The 21,882-nt window shown below is 37.6% G+C and overlaps 4 protein-coding genes and 4 non-coding genes across 8 annotated transcripts; 6 read left to right on the top strand and 2 right to left on the bottom strand.

Annotated features, from left to right (window-relative positions):
- Positions 1–7: 7 nt before the first annotated feature.
- TRNAG-GCC lies at positions 8–78 on the top strand. The gene has a single exon. It is a non-coding gene; the product is annotated as a tRNA-Gly (tRNA).
- Positions 79–82: 4 nt separating this feature from the next.
- Positions 83–167, top strand: LOC125579698. The gene has a single exon (XR_007317753.1). It is a non-coding gene; the product is annotated as a small nucleolar RNA snoR114 (small nucleolar RNA).
- A 139-nt stretch (positions 168–306) lies between these two features.
- Positions 307–2,305, bottom strand: LOC106368997 (probable thylakoidal processing peptidase 2, chloroplastic). Its single transcript, XM_013809087.3, has 6 exons — positions 1,504–2,305; positions 1,268–1,336; positions 1,117–1,185; positions 946–1,032; positions 781–848; positions 307–694 (listed from the first exon to the last, which is right to left on the bottom strand). Exons 1-6 carry the CDS (start codon positions 2,170–2,172, stop codon positions 568–570), a joined length of 1,089 nt encoding a protein of 362 aa, XP_013664541.2. The 5' UTR covers positions 2,173–2,305; the 3' UTR covers positions 307–567.
- Positions 2,306–4,447: 2,142 nt separating this feature from the next.
- On the top strand, positions 4,448–4,518 carry TRNAG-GCC. The gene has a single exon. It is a non-coding gene; the product is annotated as a tRNA-Gly (tRNA).
- A 1,020-nt stretch (positions 4,519–5,538) lies between these two features.
- Positions 5,539–5,611, top strand: TRNAR-CCU. The gene has a single exon. It is a non-coding gene; the product is annotated as a tRNA-Arg (tRNA).
- A 1,792-nt stretch (positions 5,612–7,403) lies between these two features.
- On the top strand, positions 7,404–13,669 carry LOC106368999 (probable LRR receptor-like serine/threonine-protein kinase At1g06840). The gene is made up of 20 exons (XM_013809094.3): positions 7,404–7,890; positions 7,992–8,142; positions 8,284–8,355; positions 8,439–8,510; positions 8,582–8,725; positions 8,844–8,915; positions 9,014–9,085; positions 9,159–9,233; positions 9,387–9,455; positions 9,696–9,764; positions 9,907–9,978; positions 10,084–10,170; positions 10,254–10,322; positions 10,550–11,049; positions 11,253–11,411; positions 11,494–11,777; positions 11,857–11,908; positions 11,996–12,246; positions 12,834–12,968; positions 13,059–13,669. The coding sequence occupies exons 1-20, from the start codon at positions 7,794–7,796 to the stop codon at positions 13,404–13,406; spliced, it is 2,850 nt and encodes a 949-aa protein (XP_013664548.1). The 5' UTR covers positions 7,404–7,793; the 3' UTR covers positions 13,407–13,669.
- A 568-nt stretch (positions 13,670–14,237) lies between these two features.
- LOC106369000 (monothiol glutaredoxin-S11) lies at positions 14,238–15,041 on the bottom strand. The gene has a single exon (XM_048743500.1). The coding sequence runs from the start codon at positions 14,666–14,668 to the stop codon at positions 14,369–14,371; it is 300 nt and encodes a 99-aa protein (XP_048599457.1). The 5' UTR covers positions 14,669–15,041; the 3' UTR covers positions 14,238–14,368.
- Positions 15,042–19,378: 4,337 nt separating this feature from the next.
- LOC106369002 (phospholipase A1-Igamma1, chloroplastic) lies at positions 19,379–21,811 on the top strand. The gene is made up of 2 exons (XM_013809097.3): positions 19,379–20,898; positions 21,462–21,811. Exons 1-2 carry the CDS (start codon positions 19,598–19,600, stop codon positions 21,700–21,702), a joined length of 1,542 nt encoding a protein of 513 aa, XP_013664551.2. The 5' UTR covers positions 19,379–19,597; the 3' UTR covers positions 21,703–21,811.
- Positions 21,812–21,882: the final 71 nt, after the last annotated feature.

Below are 21,882 nucleotides of genomic sequence, written 5' to 3'. Positions count from 1 at the left end.
CAACAAAGCACCAGTGGTCTAGTGGTAGAATAGTACCCTGCCACGGTACAGACCCGGGTTCGATTCCCGGCTGGTGCATTCTGAGCTGTGATGAAATTGTGGCTTAAGCGATGGTTGGGTCCTTCGCAATCTTCTGGTATCCAGATGACATCGCCGCACCTGAGCTCTTCTTTCTTTTTGGTCAGGGTGCATGAAAGCAGGTACGCTTTTAGTTGCTTCTTTGTCACTCTATCTAGTTTGCTAGAGAGATGAAACTAAGCTTTTCTAGCTTATTTTCCGGATTACTACTTACTTTACGCCTATTCTTTGATGACTGTCGTTACGATTATTAGGTTGCATTTTTAGATTTCATTCAACACAAACAAAAAAAATCATAGCAACAAACAAATGTTTCCATCTTTCATTTTCTTTTGGGATTTCCCATTGCATTCCATGTCCTCCATAGGAGAGTACATAGAACGAAAAAAATTGCTCCGTTGGCTTCAGGGCCAAAATGGATGGCACCACCTCATCATCTATCCAATCTCCTACTTAATCCTAAGAACTGTCAACACACATCTGTACCGGTTATGAAACATCAACAGCTTCCTTTTGCATAACTTGCTCATGGTGGTGTATTGTGTCTGAAACTTTGCTCGGCGGCCAATAACGAAACATGGATCTTCCAATGATGTTCTTTATTGGAAGTGGACCCCTGTATTTAACAATCATCCATGAATCAACATTGTTCATTTAACACACAAGAACTATGAAACAGCAGATATCTTCCAAAGTGGTTACCAGTTATGAGAGTCAAAGCTTTTGTTGCGGTTGTCTCCTAGGACAAAGACATAACCTTCAGGGACAAACTGCAAATAATAAAAGAATAAACCAACTTAGCTGTGTTACTCTTGTACAACTTTAAGGTCGAGAATCATTGAACTAGGAAAGTGCAAGTTTGCTTACCATTGGTTCCATTTCATAGTCCATTGGCTCCAAGACAAAATCCTCTACTTGAACAGTGTCATTCACTAAGAGCTTTCCATCACAGACCTACATGGTACAAGATCGATAGGTTAGAGGCTTTCTTGAGGAGGCTGGACAAATAGAACAATTGATTAAGATAAAAGGGCTTACTTCAACCCAGTCACCTTCGCTTGCAACTATCCTCTTTATGAAAACATCAGTAGAATTGTAACCATGTTCCTGCAGTTTTTCAAAAGAGAAGAATATCAAACACCTCTGAAACAGGTGAAAAGAAAACAAGAAATGGTGATTAGAGACCTACCACCAAAACCGGAGGAGCCTTGAAGATGACTATATCGGAAACCTCTGGCCTTCTGAACAAGTACGAGACCTGACCAACACCAAAAACACATACACAGAGTCAAGTACTCAGATATGAAGAACACACCACCACTTACTACCTAGCAATTAAGTATCAAACACATTTAAACAGTATAGGATCTCTAGTGATACTCAAAATGCATGCACAATTAAACAGCCAGAAATTAGTAACCTCACCTTCTCGGCCATAACACGATCACCCACATCGAGAGTAGGGTACATAGACATGGAAGGTATAGACTTGGGCTCAGCCAAAGCCGAACGGAAAAGGAGGGAAACAGTAACCGCCGTGAAAGCAGCCTTAGCATCCTCGGAGCAGATATTCAACAGCTTACCAACCCACCCGTTTCCAACAAAGCTCGAGCCTTTATGATCACGACCCAACTCCATCTTCACTTGAACAACATCACACGACGCCTTCCCTCCCTTATCAATCTCACCCACATCCGTCGATAAAGTCGCCGGGATGCTGCTGCAAGGCATCCACTTCGACCCTCTAAGGAAAGGGATCACAGAAGAAGTCTTGAACGGCGAGATCCCGAGTACGTTGTTGTTCATCCCTAGCAAATTCGGACTCATGATTGAGATCATCCCCAGCACGAGAGGACTCTTGCTTCCTTCTTCGAGAAGCTCCCTCGCGATGGTGCTGTACATGGAGGAGGAAGCTGGGCGAGCACGAGGAGGGGATTTATCGATATCGGGGATCTGACTGTGGGTGAAGGTTCTGGGACGGGTCAAGCATTCGAAGCACGAGCGGACGTCTCCGGCGCCGACGCGAGCCGCGGCGGAGGAAGCGATGTTCCTAGCGACGTAGCTGGAGTAGGTGAGGGTAACCCTAATCGCCATAATTTTGAAAATTGAATCGGGGAATTAGAAATTCGAAACTGCCGGCGAGAGAAAAGGAGGGACTTTACGCCGGCGAAGGTGCGATGAGGAGAGAGAAAATCTGGAGATCTCCAGAGGTATGGGGAAGAAGAAGGTTGTGAGCAGAAGAGAGATCAATTAAATTAGGGCCAAATGGGTGGGACCCATAAAATTTGCAATTTACATTCTTGTCCCAAAACTTTATTAGATGACATATCTTAACCAATCAAAAAATTGGTAAAATGTTTTTGTGACTAGAGAGTATTCACACTTCACCATCATTCCTTCCACTATCAACTTTGAGTATGTTTTTATGTTGCCTACGTGGCTACATAAAGACGGACCAAAGTAAACGGGTTTGGGTACGGACTCTGTATAATAATATGTGGAGTGCATGAAGAAAGAAAGCGCATGACATCAGTGCATACGTCATCTCGTATATGAGATGCTTCGCTGCTATTTCTGGTGGAGTAGATCAGTCTACTATATTAAAATACATAATGGTATTGTATACTTAGTCGTTAACTTAAAGAGGCTAAGAGTTTGGCCACGACCTAATCAAAAGAAAGATTCAGCTTTGATCTTTGTTTAGCCTTTTTTTTTTAGTTAAGGTCTTTCCGAAACATACAAACACTCGTCTACTTTTCTAGCTGAGGTATTTCCTTAACCACAGATGCTACTTAAACATTATTCTAGTAACTCTATTATATAATTGAATTTGCTCAAATAGTTCACTTTATAATAGAATTACTCTATAATAGAACGAAATCTAGAGTAGTGTTTAGGTACCATTAGAGATGCCCTAACAGTCAAACAATAAAATCTCATGATGTCAGGCGCCAAATGATTTCCATTAAATCCAATAGTATTATATTTTTCTAAGAAATCTAAAGGAGTATTAATTCAATAATATAATTCATGAATGTTGGCTACATGCATGCATATTTTGATAGCAAACGAGTTTCTACGGTGATAACATATTTCATTTATGGTGCCAATTCTCTTTTTTATCATCTGATATTTTATTCATGGAACATAGTCTAACAAGACCAAGTCTGACTGGAAAGTACACAAAGACCCAACAAACGAACAAAACTTTATAACAAGCTCAAAACAAATGGAGTACTGCATTAGACGACTTTAGGCCATAAGCCCAAAAGAAATAATCTGACTCATCCCATCACGTGTCTGGTTGCAGTGACCATTATGCATGTGTACTGAGTACTGACGAAAGCCTGCCATCTTCTTCCGGAGCCAGCAAGGAGACACAACGGATCACCGTCGACAAGGAAGATGAAACCGAGACAAGCCGTTCAACCATAATAGACTACGCAAAGTTAGAGTCGCGAAGTCAGATGTGGTGGATCTACGAATCGTCGAAGAGATTAACCGCCTACAATCGATCTTCAAGCCTTCGACTTACTTGTATGTAGCTACATACATCTTTAATAATCTATCTAAGCGCGAAGATGCAACACCGAACAATTAGGAGATGAAAAAACCATCGGAGTATCAAATTGAGAGGCTGGAAAACAAGAGGGTCCAAAATCATAGATCATGATATCGGGAGAACCCCGACAGAGAGCCGGCGAGAACGATGGTGAGGAAACCATCACCTTCCGGAGACAAAAGCCAGAAAAGTCAGTGTTATGTAAATCACCGCTTTTCAGAGACAAAGCCGGACGATCAGAAAAACTGATCAATTGCCGGAGACAAGAACCGGTCAAAAGTACCGAAACCGGTACACAAACACGCTAGACTTTTACTCCTTCAAATCAAACTCTAAACCTTCTAAAAAATGAAATTTTGATACGAAGATTAAAGAATTGGAGAGAAAATTCTCTCACTAAGAAAGGAGAGAGAGCCTCCTTTCTCTTTTATTTGGTGCCAGTTCTTATACGAGCTTTGGTTTTCTTAACACGCAAAAGTGACTAAAGGCAAATAAGACATGTTTACAAGAGATTACTCCACTTTGGTATTATTTGTATATTGCTATGGGTCAATGGGCCTAAATATGCAACCGAATAAGTGGACGTATCTGGCCATAGATATTGGATTTGGTTAATCTTCTTACCAGCTTCAGGGTTGTCCTAGACAATTACTAAAGTGATTCTTCACTCTGATTTAATACTCACGGAACATTCTTTTTAACTTAACCTCCTTTATATTGAACAACAGAAATGAGTGAAATGCAAAAAGAAGTTTTTTTATATCAAATTGGTATATTATAATTTAAAACCAAATGACTAACATCTAAGCACCAGTGGTCTAGTGGTAGAATAGTACCCTGCCACGGTACAGACCCGGGTTCGATTCCCGGCTGGTGCATTCCTGAGCTATGAAGAAAACGCTTAGCGATGGTTGGGTCCATCGCATTCACATCTCATCGATGGAATAGCACAATCCTGAGCTCAATTTTTTTCATTTCATCACACTTCGTTTTTTTCACTTTTCATGAAAATCAATAAAATACATGAACTTTTTTTTATACGTCTGGTATTTTTGGCACCTAAAAAAAACAAAGGATCAAGTGATTATTTTATAAAAAGGCCTATAAACAGTTGTATTCTTCATGGTCTTTGTCAATACGCAGAGCTAGAGAGGGAAGGTCCCTCAGATTTGAATATGCTCGAGCTGTTGTTGCTACTTATCTCTAGCCCACTTGCAACCGTCCGTTCTGTAGAAACTCTGACACGCTCTGAGAATTCGACTTCCCCATTAGCTGGTTTTGATTGAACCGCAAATCCTGGCTGTTGGGTGAACCATAATTGATACGGTGAACGTCGAAGGAGAATACTGAATCTGCTGCATGATTCCCGTATCAGAAGATTCTGAATTACCGGAGACTTCTCCGGTTTCAATCTTCATTCTTTCCACTTCTTTCCTCAGTGCTTCTCCGTTTAAAGCTGTTTTTGCATTTACAGAAAAAAAAATCAAAAGCAAGAGATTGAAAATCACAGAGGCAGACAGAGTAAACCAAAATGCAAACAAAGAATCAGTTTATTTATTTATTATACCATTACGAAGCAGAGCTTGTTGTTCCATTGATTGTAACCTAAGTCTAAGCTCTGTATTTTCGTTTGCTAGTCCATTTGTGTCTCTCTGATCGATCCAAACAACACTGAGTTGCATTTTGTGTGGAACAGAGCAAAGTTACCTAGGCAAAACGCAGGTAAACAGTTATCTGTTTAATAAACTGTAGTTATATGTTTATAAGTTGTCATATCCATCTTTGCAAAGGGAATGCATCTATAATTCACTTGCTCTTTTTATCTAACAACGCCTTATATCGGGACAGTTATTGCTATATAAATGAAACACTTATCCATTTAACAAACCCAATTTGTTGCGCCTGTAGCTCAGTGGATAGAGCGTCTGTTTCCTAAGCAGAAAGCCGTAGGTTCGACCCCTACCTGGCGCGTTGTTAACATTTTTAGTTAATATAAATATAGCCTCTGTGAATCTGTGATGATGGGTTTTGGGCCTTGTCTTCACTGGGGCCATTTGGCAGTTGGGTATCACTTTATTTGCTCTGGTCAAAGTATAAAAGAAGAGATCTCTCCTCACTTTGTCCTTATTACTTTTAAATTGTTTTTACCTTTTTAGTTAGGGAAAATCGCATAAAAAACTTTGAAAGTGTCACTTACTAGCACTTTAAACTTTGAAGTCTTTTCACTAACACTTTTAACCTTTAAATTGACATTTTTATCATAAAAAACCTCGAAAAAAGAAAAATGACCGGCTCAACAGGTTAAAAACAGTTTTTTTTCAAAAAATAATTATTTAATTAATAAATAAACAAAAATAATTAATAAAAATAAAAAAAAATTAACAAAAAACTCATAAATTAAAAAAAGTGAGAAAAATAAATAAATATTTAAAAAATTAAATAAAAATAACTAAAAATTCAAAAATAAATAAGATCAAATTAAAATACAGAAAAATAATAAATTTCAAAAAATTGAAAATTCAAAAAAGTTTTTTTTTCATTTTCAAATATAATTTCCGACATATCTCCAATGACGGTTTTTGGCATATCTCCAATGATAATTTCTGACAATATATTTGAAAATGAATGTTGATAAAAAAAATATTTGAATATGAATTTTTTTTTTGAATTTTCATTTTTTAAAAAAAAAATTATGATTTTTTTTTATTTTTCTCTATTTTAATTTGATCTTATTTATTTTTTGAATTTTTTGTTATTTTTATTTATTTTTCTCATTTTTTTAATTTATGAGTTTTTTGCTAAATTTTTTGATTTTTATTAATTTTTTTGTTTATTTCAATGATTAAATAATTATTTTTTGAAAAAAAAAACTGTTTTTTAACCTGTTCAGCCGGTCATTTTTCTTATTTGGAGGTTTTTTATGATAAAAATGTCACGTTGAAAGTTAAAAATATTAGTAAAAAAATTTTAAGGTTTAAAATGCTAGTAAGCGACACTTTCAATGTTTTTTTTATGCGATTTTCCCTTTTTAGTTAGGAGGCATCTTAATTAAGCGCCGGAAGTGGACCGGTATCATTTAAAACATCGACCCACTGGCAATTAAGAATACTCCTAATGCTTACTTATACCAGCTAAAGTTTTATTTTCCTTTTGTCTTATTTTATGATTTAACCAAATGTATACAGATGACTTTTCTTCGAATTTAGAGATAAGCTTTATATCAATGGAAGTAGGTTTCCATTGTAGATTTATTGTCTTTTCAAGAAAGAGATCAATTTGGGTCAGGAAAGTTATCTAATCCATAATAGTTCACGAGTCAGTACACGCTTTGACATTCTCTTCTGTCAATACTATCTTCTTATTTTTCTAGTGTGCTAGAATCATAATCATTCATTCATACGACATCTTCTACATAATACATAGTGACTATAACATTCTAGAAAGTCGGTCACAATCAACAGTTCAACACTAAATTTGATAATGTTCCAATACAGTCGTGACTTTTTATAGTTTCGTGGGGTCCAAAATGCACATAGATATTGATACATCAACAAAACTCCATATATCTAATATAACCAATAATTTATTTTGTTTTCTTATTGCTATTTGCCATTGGAATACTTTTTTAAAAATACAAAATTAATAATTTTGATCATGGAAGATTCAAAAAGGTTAGTGTATTTAATTAACACTATACAATAATTGTAAATTCATCGCACTTGCACATTATATATACTAATCTAATCTACCTAATGTCAATTACTCAAATTTGAAAAACACAAAGGTCAAAGACAGGTCACAAAACGCAATCATGATAAAAAAATGAAGAAAAATAGAAACATACGGTTTTGACGGAAGCAGAGAAGGTGGCTGAGTAATGGTGGCGGCGAAAGTGAAACTATTGATGACGCCTCGACGCTCTCCTCCACGGTTTGATATGGTCAAACATAAGAAAGTGTCCGTTTCATCACACTCTTCTTCAATGCTTTCAACAAAACCCCAACCACTTTCCTCTTACTTTGTCTTCTGACCATCTCTCTCCTCTCTGTTTCACTGTCTCTGCAACCTGATCATGTTCTTTCCCTTTTAACTCTCTTTCTCTCTCTCTCTCGATCTATCCGCGTCTTGGGTCACTTCTTCTTCTTCTCCCAATATGTGTTGGTCACATGTCTCTCGTCTCCTTCCTCTGTTCCTCCTCTGTTTCTGGTCCTCTGTTTTTGCTCAAGACGGTATCACCAATCCCGTCGAAGGTTGTTAATTTCACCTTCTCTTCGGTTTAGAATTTCGAATACTTCAAATGGGTTTTCGTTGCTTTTCTTATTTTTGATGGTTTGATAATTTGTGGATTCAGTGAGGGCTTTGCGAGCTATAAAGGAAAGTTTAAACGATCCAGTTCAGAGATTGAGAAATTGGGGGCGTGGTGATCCGTGTGCTTCCAACTGGACAGGTGTTCTCTGCTGGAACTCCACTCTTGACGATGGTTATCTCCATGTCAAAGAATTGTATTCTCTCCTTCTCCGTTACTGCTCTTTTGTTTAATCCTTATCAACTGTCTTCCTTGATGAATTGTTTTTTTTTTTCTTGCAATAAATTTTTTCTTGATGAATTGTCTTAAAAGTTCTTTTTTTTTGTGTTACTTATAGGCAATTGCTAAGCATGAATCTCTCAGGGAACTTGTCCCCGGACCTTGGACGGCTGACTCGTCTTACTATCTTGTACGTGCTTAAATAACTATTTTTTTTAACCTTTGTAATAATGGTGAATAACTTTTCTTTGTGTATTGTACTACCCTCTTCAGAGATTTCATGTGGAACAAGATAACCGGAAGTATACCAAAGGAAATTGGGAATATCAAGTCTTTGGAGCTCTTGTAAAGTCCATCAAGTTTTATTCTTATTATTACCTTTATCTGTTTTGTCTTGGCTCATTGAACTCTTTCAGGCTATTGAATGGTAATCTATTAACTGGAAACTTACCAGAGGAGCTTGGCTATCTTCCAAACTTGGATAGAATACAGATTGATGAAAACCGTATTTCAGGATCACTCCCCAAATCCTTTGCCAATTTAAACAAGACTAAGCACTTGTGAGTTATTTTTAATCATATTATCTTATTGTACATAATTTTGTTTAAAACGATTCCTTCATTTTTTGAGTATGTTACACTCATTGCATTTTCTTTGTCCATCTTATCTTCTTTGCAGTCACATGAACAATAATTCAATTAGCGGGCAGATTCCTCCAGAGCTTGGAAGCTTACCTTCAATTGTTCACATGTGAGTTTGGTATCTTAAACTCAGCTTTTATGTCGATGGCATGCCACACATGCTTTTACCTATCTAATTTTGATGAACATTTATTATTTTTCTTACAGCCTTCTTGACAACAACAATTTAACTGGCTATCTTCCTCCTGAGTTAGCAAACATGCCTAATCTGCTTATCCTGTAAGTCTATGTCACAGTTTCTGGTGATCAATGCATTTTATTCTTCTCTTCTTCACCTTTCTTTTTTTGGCAGGCAATTAGATAACAATCATTTTGATGGGACCACGATTCCACCCTCTTATGGAAACATGACTAAGCTTTTGAAGATGTAAGTGCTAATTTCACAATGTACTATCTTGAACTCAAAAAGTCACTGAAGTGTGAAAGTGGAAGGAATGTCATAATATGTTAATGCATTTAACATAAGATATATGCGTTTGCTAAGCTAACCTACGCATGTTTTTGTATCTGTCATGTGCAGGAGTCTTAGGAACTGCAGCTTGCAAGGACCAATGCCTGATCTTAGCAGTATCCCAAAACTTGGTTATCTGTAAGTTTTGTAACTTATCTAACGTCTTCCTGGCAGGGCCAGTCCTGGACAAAACCAAATGAAACATTCGCCTATGGCTCCGAAGTTTTAATTTTTTTTTAAGGAAATTTCTTAGATATAAGACTCCAAATTTATACAAATTTTTTTAATTGAAATCTATACTAAGTGGCATACAGTCCCCAAAATCTCTGCAGTTGCCTTGGCGTATTAATTATCATTTTGTTTCTGATTGTTTTCCAGGGACCTAAGTCGAAATCAGTTGAATGGATCTATACCTACAGGGAAGCTTTCTGATAACATCACAACCATGTAAAACTCTTAGCACCTTTAGTGATTCTGGCTTTTGATTTATTCCGAGCTATGAACTATGATTAGTATTATTCTTTTTTTTTTTGTTAGAAATGGATTGCTTTTAAATTTTAATATCTTCTGATGAAAAAAAATACTGCAGCGATCTGTCCAACAACAGTTTTACTGGAACCATTCCAACAAATTTCTCAGACCTTCCGCGGCTTCAAAAGTTGTAAGTGTGTCTTATCATTTTTTTGGATGCTGCTATTAGTTTTATCATTTTTTGGACATGAAGATGGATAATGGTTTTGCTTTGGTTGGCTATCTAATGTGGCAGGTCGGTTGCAAACAATGCTCTGAGTGGTTCCATTCCCTCTAGCATATACCAGGACAGAGTGTTGAATTCAACCGAGACTCTTACCGTGTATGACACACAATCATATCTCCCTTTTCTTTGACCTACACTCATATCTCTTGACAATCTGTATTTCCTTTATGTTTTTTCAGGGATTTGCGGAACAATAGATTTTCAAATATTACTGGCAGATCTGATCCCCGTCCAAATGTGACCGTCTGGTTTGCTTCTGCACTTTTCCTATTTCCCCCTTTTTTTAGATCTTCATGCATGCTTATTAATTCAGTGTTCTAAAAATCGGTTTAGACAGCAACTCACACTAGCTACTTAATGAATATAACAGCTTTTGATCTTGTCTACTCATTCTGAAATGTGCTACACTCTTTCCCTAAGATTAATGTCCACCTTTCCATTATATATTTGACATCATCGTTTTTTTTTCTTCCAGGCTTCAGGGGAATCCGTTATGCTCAAATGGAAATCTACTTCAGTTATGTGGATCTCTAACCGAACAAGACAATAACCAGGGACCAACCAGACCTAATACAACCTGTTCTATCTGCCCACCTCCTTATGAGCTTTCTCCAGAGCCTCTTAGAGAATGCTTTTGCGCTGCTCCTCTGCTCGTTGGATATCGTCTGAAAAGTCCCGGTTTCTCTGATTTCGTTCCTTACGTATCCGAGTTTCAGCAGTACATCACCTCTGGTCTTAGTTTGGATCTGCATCAGCTGCGCATTGACTCGTTCCGGTGGCAAAAAGGACCTAGGCTCCGAATGTATCTCAAGTTCTTTCCTGTTTATGGTTCAAATCCCAACAACTCTTTCATATTCAATCGGAGCGAGGTTAGGCGGATAAGGGGCATGTTCACTGGTTGGAACATCCCAGACGGAGATCTCTTTGGGCCTTATGAGCTTATGAACTTCACATTGTTAGAGGTCTACAGAGATGGTTAGTAGCAGTATAGTAATCCTGTGATGTTTTATTTTTGAAAACGAATTAGAGGTAGTTAGCTCAACTGGAAATGATCCGACTATTGTGTCATAGTTCTCCGGTTCAAGTAATCGCTGGGACAAAACTAATATTAAATGTTGTGGTTTCAGGCTGATGGATCATAAAACTTATGCATGCTTTCGTTTTGTTTTGTTTTGCAGTGTTTCCTCAAGGTTCTCCGTCTGGTGTAAGTAAGGGTGCAATAGCGGGTATAGTACTTGGTTCAGTTGCAGCTGCAGTGACGATAACTGCTATTATTGCACTTATCATTATGAGGAAACGTATGAAAGGATACGCTGCAGTTTCTAGGAGAAAGCGATGTAAGCATTTTTTTTTTCATTTTTTTTGTGTTCAGAGTAGATTCTTTTGAGGATTTGTTTTTTGATTCATATACATATGCAGCTTCCAAGGCTTCTTTGAAGATAGAAGGGGTAAAGAGCTTCACATATGCTGAGCTGGCTCTTGCTACAGACAATTTTAGCAGTTCCACCCAAATTGGGCAAGGTGGGTATGGAAAAGTCTACAAAGGTATCCTTGTCGATGGAACGGCTGTGGCTATTAAAAGAGCACAAGAGGGGTCTTTGCAGGGTGAGAAGGAGTTCCTAACTGAGATTGAACTGTTGTCGAGACTACACCACAGGAACCTTGTTGCTTTGGTTGGATTCTGTGATGAAGAAGGCGAACAGGTACCCACCCCTCTTCTGGTTAAAGGTCCAAAGCCTTTTACGTTTCTCTCTTATTGCTTCTTATTGTTCAATCGTGCAGATGCTGGTTTATGAGTACATGGAACATGGTACTTTGCGAGACAACATTTCTGGTATGCTTGTTACTTGTTTCTCTGCGTGGTTCTGTTCACTGTGGATAACACTTTACCATTTGATTTACAAATTTTGTGGTGTGACAGTTAAGTTGGAAAAGCCTTTGGACTTTGCGATGAGAATGCGGATTGCTATAGGCTCAGCAAAGGGGATCCTGTACTTGCACACGGAAGCTAACCCACCGATATTCCATCGAGATATCAAAGCTAGTAACATTTTGTTGGACTCAAGGTTCATTGCAAAGGTTGCTGATTTTGGACTCTCGAGACTCGCTCCAGTGCCTGATATGGAAGGCATCTCGCCTCATCATGTTTCTACTGTTGTAAAAGGGACTCCGGTAAGATCTTTCTCCTGCATTTTTGCTAGGCCTGGGCGAGTATAGGTTCGTTTGGTTTATTTTGGTTTTTCTGTTCTAAAGATATAAGATCAGCTTGGATATTTAGAAAATTTGGTTCGATTTCAGGTAACAAAGTTGGGAACTGGCTAATATCTGAAATAAATTCACGTCTAATTCAGTTAATTAAGGTCTAATTCTGAAATAAATTCAGGTCTAAGTCAGAAAATTCGAGGTTTTCAAATAAAATATTATATTTTTGGGTTTTCGGATTAAAAAAATTAGATAATTCGGATAATTTTAAATATTTCAGATAAAAAGTATTCGAGTAATTAGTTTTTTCAGTTCGATTAGTTATTTCGGTTTATAAATAGTATTTTTTAAAATAGTTGATTTTTTTATGAGTCATAGTTATAATATTTATAAGTTTATAAATGATATATAGAAATTTGAATAGTTTCGGTTTTTTGGTTGTAGATATATAGGATCCGCTCGGATAATTGATAGGATGGAATCCAAACCGAACCTCCATGTTGCTGTAAATTTATTTCTCAAATTCATGACTGAGACTTTACTTGTCTGTCTTGCAGGGTTACCTTGACCCGGAATATTTCTTGACGCATCAACTGACTGACAAAAGCGATGTATATAGTTTAGGCGTAGTGTTTCTGGAGCTTTTGACAGGGATGCAGCCAATCACACATGGCAAGAACATAGTTAGAGAAGTAAGTCTAGTTTAGATAGTAAGAGCTTCTTTTTTTGTCTCCTTCTTGGCAGTTATCTATAACCGTTTTCAAATGTTTTCTCCCCGCCAGACTAACATCGCATACCAGTCTGGTTCGATATCATCAGTCGTGGACAAGAGAATGAGCTCAGTTCCAGCTGAATGCATTGAAAAGTTTGCAACGTTAGCTCTGCGATGCTGCAGAGAGGAGACTGACGCGAGGCCTTCAATGGCTGAAGTTGTTAGAGAACTGGAAATCATATGGGAACTGATGCCGGAATCTAAGACAGCTAAAAGGGAGGATATGTCTGAGACAACGAGTCAGCCGTCATCGTCATCAAACTCTTCATACTTGAAGAATCCACATCCTTATACATCGATGGATGTCTCTGGCTCTGACCTCGTCAGTGGAGTAGTTCCCTCTGTTGCACCTAGATAGCCAAGTTTCTTCGAACCATATATACCACACACTCTTTGTTTGATTGTTCAGTGTGTTTTTGTTTTTGTTCTTTCTTTGTACTTTGTACAGAAAGAAGTTATTGTAATCCATGTAACAGTAGTTTAGTATATGTTGCAGATAGTCTTGGCCCTTGTGAAATTTGTTGCCAATTCTTGTTATGTACGTTATGTAGTTCTGCTTCTGTATGTTTGGTTTGGATCATTTACTTACTAATCAAGAATGCATCTAGCTACTTTCCATTACACTTTCCTCAATTTTCTTTTTTTTTTGGTAACCCGGGTCGTCCGAATCCCAAAAAGACCCGACTAATTCCAGAGACCAGGAGACAAACTGTAAGTGGAAGCTATAGCTTCCAAGATAAAGTTTTATAAATTGCTTTCGGCTTGGTTTCATTACAAGATAGAGTAGTGTATTTATACAACTGAACTGAAACCCTATTTCATTGTTCCAGATGGCAAGATCCTGAGGATTCAGCTTCATCAAGGGCTGAGAAACGATTGCTCAACTGTAATAGTGGAAAGCCGGCCGTACTGTTGTCTTGCGTCATCAGTTTACCTCTTGTCCGACAGAGCATCCGACCGTTGAGACAGAGGACTAGGCTTCTGCTTGATGGGCTGAGAGTTGGACTGATCATTACGGCCCATTGCTTGATTACTTGAAGCTTTGAGAGAGCTTTGTTGCGTTCTTGCTGATACCCTTTGCAAACTCGGTGTGGGGGGTAAAGTTTATCTATTCACACATATGTGCACAGTTTATCTAAGCGTCTTTCCAAGTTTGCCGTACCACCCGCCCGTGTGGGCTTTCCATTTCTTTGTTCTTGAACGAAAAGACATTTTATATAACTTGTAAGCTAGGTTACACAACCAACATAATACTAAAACACATTACAAAGATTTGGTTCACATTTGTTTCCTTATTGAAATACATTCCGACCTTTTCATTTAACATAGATATGGCTTCACTAAGGGAACCAAGGAGCTGCTTAGGTGCATGGACATGACTTCGTTTGTGGAACCAACGAGCTTGCCGCCAATGAAGACGGCTGGAACTGGCTTTGAACAGCCTAGCCTCATCAGTGCCTTCTCGATCTCTCGGCATTCGGGGTCCTTGTCGATCTCGTGGATCTTAGGGCTAACCCCAAGATCTTGGAAGAGGACTTGAACCGCGTAGGACAAGCAACACGAGCTCTTGCTGAATATAACCACTCCTTTTTCGGATGACATTCTCAGAACCTTGTCCATTTTCTTCTTGGTTTTAGCTGTCTTCAAGAAAATGAAGGAGGAGGTTCCTTAAACCAAACCGGGAGTTGGAGTTTGGTTTTTGCTTGTGACTCTAGTTGCTTGAGTTGCAGGTTATTTATAACACAAGGCAGAGGAAGAATCAGAATCCAAAGATTTAAAGAAAGGCAGAGATCACAAGAAGATCGTGGCGAAAAGGTTACATAAAGCAGCTTTACTATGAACAAGAGGAGACCGAACCTTTTTTTGTTGGGCGTTTCACCTTTTTTGTTTTTGTTTTGTTTTGTTTTATAAGGAACCAACCAAGAAGAGTTGTATAAAAGTTAACTGGGTCTTTCCCTGTTTTATCTTTATAGATCCAAAGATACGGTCTCAACGATACTCGTACAAGTTGCTAAAAAAGAGAGCCGTTGTCGTTGAATATTGATTCACGCTTTGATGCTTTTGGACCATATGATTTATTCTGATGATACTGGACGTGGAATTTTGGTGGACCAAACTGCGACGAACAAACCCACTTGCACTCAACTTTTCATAGCTATTAGGCTTTAGTTGGGTCTTAAGACAAAAGCCCATAGCAGCAGAAGCAGTTGTTGGAACACATAAAGGATGAAGGAACACCAAATACACAAGTCAGGAAATGAGAATGATAAAAAGCTACATATGGTCTATATAACTATATTGTGTCGCAGATAGTTGTTTTCCTGGACAGGAAGTTCATAGCCGTGGCTTTCTAGGGAGTGATGTCTGCTCATCGTAGCTGCTCACTAGGGGTGTGCACTTTACCCGATATCCAAAGCCGCATTCGAACCCGAAAAATCTGCTGAACCGAAATAGCAAAATATTCGAACGGATATTGAATTAGGAGAGATTGGATATCCGAAACCGAACGGGTAATATCCGAACCCGAATGGATATCCGAAAATAACCGAACTTATGTATAATTAACCTTATATTTCTAGTTTACATCTCTCATTTTATATAAAATATTTATATTGACATTACACATACTTTAAGTTCATATGATACACATACAATTACGGAAAAAATGATTTGCTACTCATTTAAAATGCATGTCAAACTTTTTATTTCAAGAATTAACAAAAAGTTACATCCAAAATTTAAAAATAATAATTAAATTAATGTTTTTTTAGTTTCAAAATGTTATATCCAAATCTATTAACCATTCTATTAAAAATAAAAAAAATTAGTTAAGTAAAAGTTATATTTTTAAATATAAGAAATTTGAGAAATGAAAATTAATTTTTTTTTAAAAAAATCTAAATACCCGAACCCGATCCGAAATAACCGAATCCAAACTTAAGATACCCGAATTCGACCCGAAGTACATAAATACCCGAACGGGTTCTACACCTCTGTATCGAAATACCCGACCCGAACCCGAACGGATACCCGAACGCCCACCCCTACTGCTCACATTGGTGAGAGAAGCCGTCCTTTTAAGATATGGAGTAGACTTGTTGAATGGTATGAGCTGAAGAATCAATCACGTTTTCATCCTTTTAATATGTATGGCTGTCCTTCGTTTACTTGGTTGGCTAAGAACACTAGCATATTTCTAGCGTTACAAAGGAGAAAAGCTAGTAAAGATCAACGTAAGTGTTCCCAAATCCATGAAGGCGGCTTCAGTTTGAAAAAGAGGATCATTGTAAAGTAAAAATATGAGTCATATAACCTTATCTTTGTAGGACCGAAACAAGTCAAATTTTAATTATGCTGGCCCCCCATGTGTTGTTCTTATCTCTTACCATTTTTCATGTTAATGACCTCTGGCCTTGAGGTTAACTTAACAGTCGCATGCTCTAACCAGAGCTACTGAAGCTTTTTATTTTATCTTTAAAAAATTATAAAATCCAGAAATTCTACTGATTCGTTTTTCTTTGTTTTTCTTTGTTTTTCAACACTGTTTTGAAATTTCTAACGAAATCAACACGTTTCGAAACGTGTTGAATATGGAATATGGAAAACAAATTCAAGTTCAGTTACACACCTTGTACACGTATATGCGCATTTGAGAACATGTTAGATTAATTTTTATGTTGTCTGGTCAAGTCAAATATATTCGTATAGACTTTCATTACACAATTAAACAAATGCATAATTTAAAATTAATCGAAATCAAATTAAAGATACTAGGTCCTTGTCCGCGCGGATAGTATTTTGATTTTTTTTTATATTTTTGTACTATTATGTCAATTCTTTAGTTTTATAAAATGTTATGTTTTTACTGTAAATTTGGAATTAAAAATCTAATTTTTTCTTACTGTAAAGTAAGTTAATTTTTTTGAATCTTACCACAACACTTTATACAAGAAGAAAATATAGTTGGTCTTTATATTCTTATTTGGTGTAATATTGAAATTTTGATGGTTTGCTTAAATAGTTTTTTTAAATTATATATTTTAGGATTGATTTTCGTGACTATATTCTATAATTGTCTAAAAAACTTGTTTGTCCCATATAGTCATCCACATAAATATAGACTTCTGATAAATTTGTTCATTGGGATATTTAGTTTTACTTTCAACTTTATTCTCTTTTTTGGCACCCTCATGCTAGCTTGTGGGGCTAGCCAACTTGGTGCAAAAGAGTTTACAAAAGATGATCGAGATGCGCGTGATTAGACACATTTTGCTAGGCTATTCGTACGGAATTTTAAAGATCTAGGAATATAGGCAATAGAAAGGTCAGAAAATTCTTTGGATACAGCCTGTATTTCGTCGAGCTCCGAGTCCAACGCATGCTAATCTTCCTCCTTATGAATGAATATAACCAGTTGTTCACAGTCGATTGAAAGCCATCTCTCTGTGTCCAAACTTCAGTATCAGTTTCATTACCCATAGTATACCTTCAGCTTTTGCAGTGGTGATTTGGTGTGTGTATATCGGCCCTTTCTCCAAACAGCATTGGAAAGTCACAATCTATTAACACAAAGCCAAGTCCACATATGTTTCTTTCATTTATCCAGGATGTCTAGCAGGAGCGTTTCTTTACGGAGGAACAGTTGTGTCCATTACCTCAACTCCCATATCAATCTCCATAATCTCGTATATACGTTGAGCTATCATCCAACACTCTGCTTCAATTTTATTCGCTAATGGGAAAGACATAATTCCTACGATACTATTAATGATTTTTTTTTGTAACGCAGATACGGCAAACTTATGTTTTATTTAACAGAACTCTTATTTTAATTTTGTATTAAAGAATCAATCATATTTTGTATTATCCATAATTTTAGTAAATTTGCTTATTTGTCATGTTTTTATTAGGTTTTAGCTAAATTATTGATTTATTATTTATTTTTAGCTAAGTCACTAATTTATTAATTTAAAAAATACCCTTAATTAATATTATATATATATATTAAAAATGAATTTTATTTTAATAATATTAAATTTCTGTTTTATATTAAAATTTAGTTAGTTTTTCTTATTTGTCATATTTTATTAGGTTTTAAACTTTTAGATAGGTTATTGATTTATTATTAATTTCTAATTGATTCGCTAATGTGTTAATTAAAACAATACCCTTAATGAATTTTATATATAATTAAAAACGAATTTTATTTTAATCATATTAAATTTATATGTTATATTAATATTAAATAATTGATTCTAAAATAATATAATAAAATTATCAAAAATTTTAAAAATAAGATAATTCTTATATATATTTTGTTGTTATCTGAAAACAATATTTTTATTTTAAAAGTTAAAAAGATACAAAAAAATTATAATTAAATATTATTCAAGAAAAAAACATTTATATAAAGATATTTTCTAAACTATTTCTAAGATATGAGTGTTTTAAAAAATTTACGTGATATTTAGAATACGGGATTATGGTTATGAGAGAGTGGCTCGGGAATGGGCTTCAAGTGGTGCTGGGAATATGAATCATTATCCGCGGGCCCCGCCCCATTTGATCCGCTGCGGGGCGGATGCGGGTCGAGTGATTTGAAAAATTTAGTTCGCGGGTGCGGGTGCGGGTTGAGTGATTTTTATGCGGGGCGGGTGCGGGTCAGCCAAAATTCAGTGTGGGTACCCGCCAACCCGCAAAAACTAAAATGGGCTTCGAGATGGGTCGAATTGGCTTCGAGATGGGTCGAATTGGCTCCGAAAATAACTTTTTTTTAACTCAAATCTAGTCCGGATGACATGGCATCTTGGTTGGTTCATAATATTTTGTCTATGTGGCATGGCTTAGAAAAGAGGGATTTAGTCCCTTTTATATAGTAGGATATAGATTCACAATACAGATGGCATCTATTAGCCAAGTGGGTCAGTCATGTATCCCTGTCAAACAATTTACAACTGGAATTCTTATATATATTATTGGTATTCTGAGGAACATAATAGTATACAAAAGGAAATATTTTACTAATATCGTCTAATCATAGTTCAAAATGAATTTGATAACATGCGCGTGTGAATTGTTTGAAATGATGAATACCAAATTAACTTATAGTAATACTGCTGTGTGATGATTCAACTTCGTTATTATACCAAGTTTATACTAGCTACAAATCTCATTCGACTCCACATGCACGTTTTATCTTTCTTTTCAGAATTGATGTAATTGCGAACCTGCAAAATATCTAACGATCCAAAACCATGTCTATTATTGTAGAGTTGTAGTAGGAAAAAAAAAAGTCATGGCGAATGTGATGAAGGAGGCATTGGAATGAGGAAAAAGATATTTTAAAGAAAATAGAAGAGATAGGTGTTGAATAATTGATGGATCTCAATACATTATTGTATCAACGTATCACTGCATCGAACCCTACATTTGAAAATGATATGCATGCAGCATGAGCGCATGTGTTTATTATTGTTTATTGTATGTTGTTAAGTATATATAAAAAGGGTTCTTGATGTCCCTGAAACAACTCATCAACCTCTCTCAACAATGGCTACCATTCCTTCCCACAACCTTCTTCTTCCTAACCCCACGATCAACCAATCAGCTCACTCTCTTTCCTTTAAACCACACACTACTCATCTCAATTTCCCGGCGAGATCATCACCGGTGGCCGTCACGAGGGCTCTGTCCACAACCGACGGAGCTTCGACATCCTCAAGGCTCGATCCGGTTGAAAAATATGAGATCACGGCGGCGGAGGATGTTCGCCGGCGGGATAGAGAAGCTAAAGAATCAAAGAGTTTGAGGGACACGTGGAGGAAGATCCAAGGGGAAGATGACTGGGCCGGGCTAATGGATCCGATGGATCCGGTTCTAAGATCAGAGCTGATCCGCTACGGAGAAATGGCCCAGGCCTGTTACGACGCTTTCGATTTCGATCCGTTCTCGAGATACTGTGGAAGCTGCAGGTTCACGCGCAAAAAGCTCTTCGACTCGCTCGGGATATTCGACTCCGGCTACGAGGCGGCGCGTTACCTCTACGCGACGTCGAACATCAATCTCCCCAACTTCTTCTCGAAATCGAGATGGTCCAAGGTGTGGAGCAAGAACGCCAACTGGATGGGGTACGTCGCCGTCTCCGACGACAGCGAAGCCACGCGCCACCGTCTCGGACGCCGCGACATCGCGATCGCGTGGAGAGGCACCGTCACGCAGCTCGAGTGGATAGCGGATCTCAAGGACTTCCTCAAACCGGTATCCGGAAACGGATTCCGGTGCCGGGACCCGGCCGTTAAAGCCGAGTCCGGGTTTCTGGATCTCTACACGGACAAAGACACGTCGTGCAACTTCTCGAAGTTCTCGGCGAGGGAGCAGCTTCTCACGGAGGTGAAGCGGCTGGTGGAGAGATACGGCGACGAGGAGGGAGACGATCTGAGCATCACGGTGACGGGACACAGCCTCGGCGGTGCTTTGGCGGTGCTGAGCGCGTACGACGTGGCGGAGATGGGGCTGAACAGGACGAAGAAGGGGAAGGTCGTTCCGGTGACGGTGTTCACGTACAGCGCTCCGCGGGTTGGGAACATACGGTTCAAGGAGAGGATGGAGGAGCTGGGGGTGAAGGTGCTGAGGGTGGTGAACAAACACGACGTCGTCCCGAAATCGCCGGGGCTGTTTTTGAACGAGCACGCGCCGGACGCGCTTAAGCAGTTGGCGGGAGGGTTGCCGTGGTGTTACTGCCACGTGGGGGAGAAGCTAGCGTTGGATCACCAGAACTCTCCGTTTTTGAAGCCGTCCGTTGATCTTTCCACGGCTCATAACTTGGAAGCTCTTCTCCATCTACTTGACGGGTCAGTAATTTAACTATTTATGAAATTTACAAGTCATTTTTTTTCAAATTTCAGTCAATATTTTTGGTTAGAGATTAAACGAATTAATTATAATTTTTGGAAATATTTAATGATTATACAATAACGTATGAAACACAAACTTGTCAGCTTAATCTTTAGAGAAAAGTCAAAGACTTCTCGAGGAGACATATCTCAGTGTATCTTGGGATTCTCAAATCTCGTATTTTCCAAGAACTTTCTTTATTAATAATACACTATCTTAGGGGATTTAGTAAACGTATTGTATTTTTTTTTAAATGCGGGACTATATGAGAATGTGATCATTCAGTTTGATTAACGTGGCAGACTTTACGGTAGGGAGAGAATTATTGAAAGTAATAAAGAAAAAGTTAGTTAATAATTTAAAGAAGTTGTTGCCGTGTCGTTATCTGTCAGGCTTTGGTTGCTATTTATCACTCTTATTGGTCGTATACGTAACTTAGCGCATAGATGACCATTTCAGTATGACTTGACGTATCTGGAAAACGATAATATTAAACAGTTTCATGATTTTTCTGTAACAGGTATCATGGGAAAGGACAGAGATTCGTGTTATCTAGTGGGAGAGATCCAGCGTTAGTGAACAAAGCGTCTGATTTTCTGAAAGACCATTTTATGGTACCTCCTTATTGGCGACAAGATGCAAACAAAGGAATGGTTAGGCACACTGATGGCCGTTGGATTCAACCAGATCGCATCCGTGCAGAGGACCACCATGCTCCTGACATTCATCATCTTCTCACCCAACTCCATCACCCTTCTTAACTCTCTGTAAATTACATCAAAACTTTCTTTTGTTTTTTTAATCTTTCTAATCTGTATCGTTGCTTTATATATATATATATATATATACTACAAAGAAATAACTTATCAACTCCTATGTTTTGACAATAAACAGTACTTTGAAGATTTTTTTAGTCGAGATAGAAGTTTGGCTCAGGTCTC

This window comes from Brassica napus, chromosome A10 (assembly GCF_020379485.1).
Source record: "Brassica napus cultivar Da-Ae chromosome A10, Da-Ae, whole genome shotgun sequence".
Classification (NCBI taxonomy): domain Eukaryota; kingdom Viridiplantae; phylum Streptophyta; class Magnoliopsida; order Brassicales; family Brassicaceae; genus Brassica; species Brassica napus.
The sequence above is the reverse complement of the archived record's forward strand: the minus strand, read 5'-3'. Positions and strand labels throughout refer to the sequence as shown.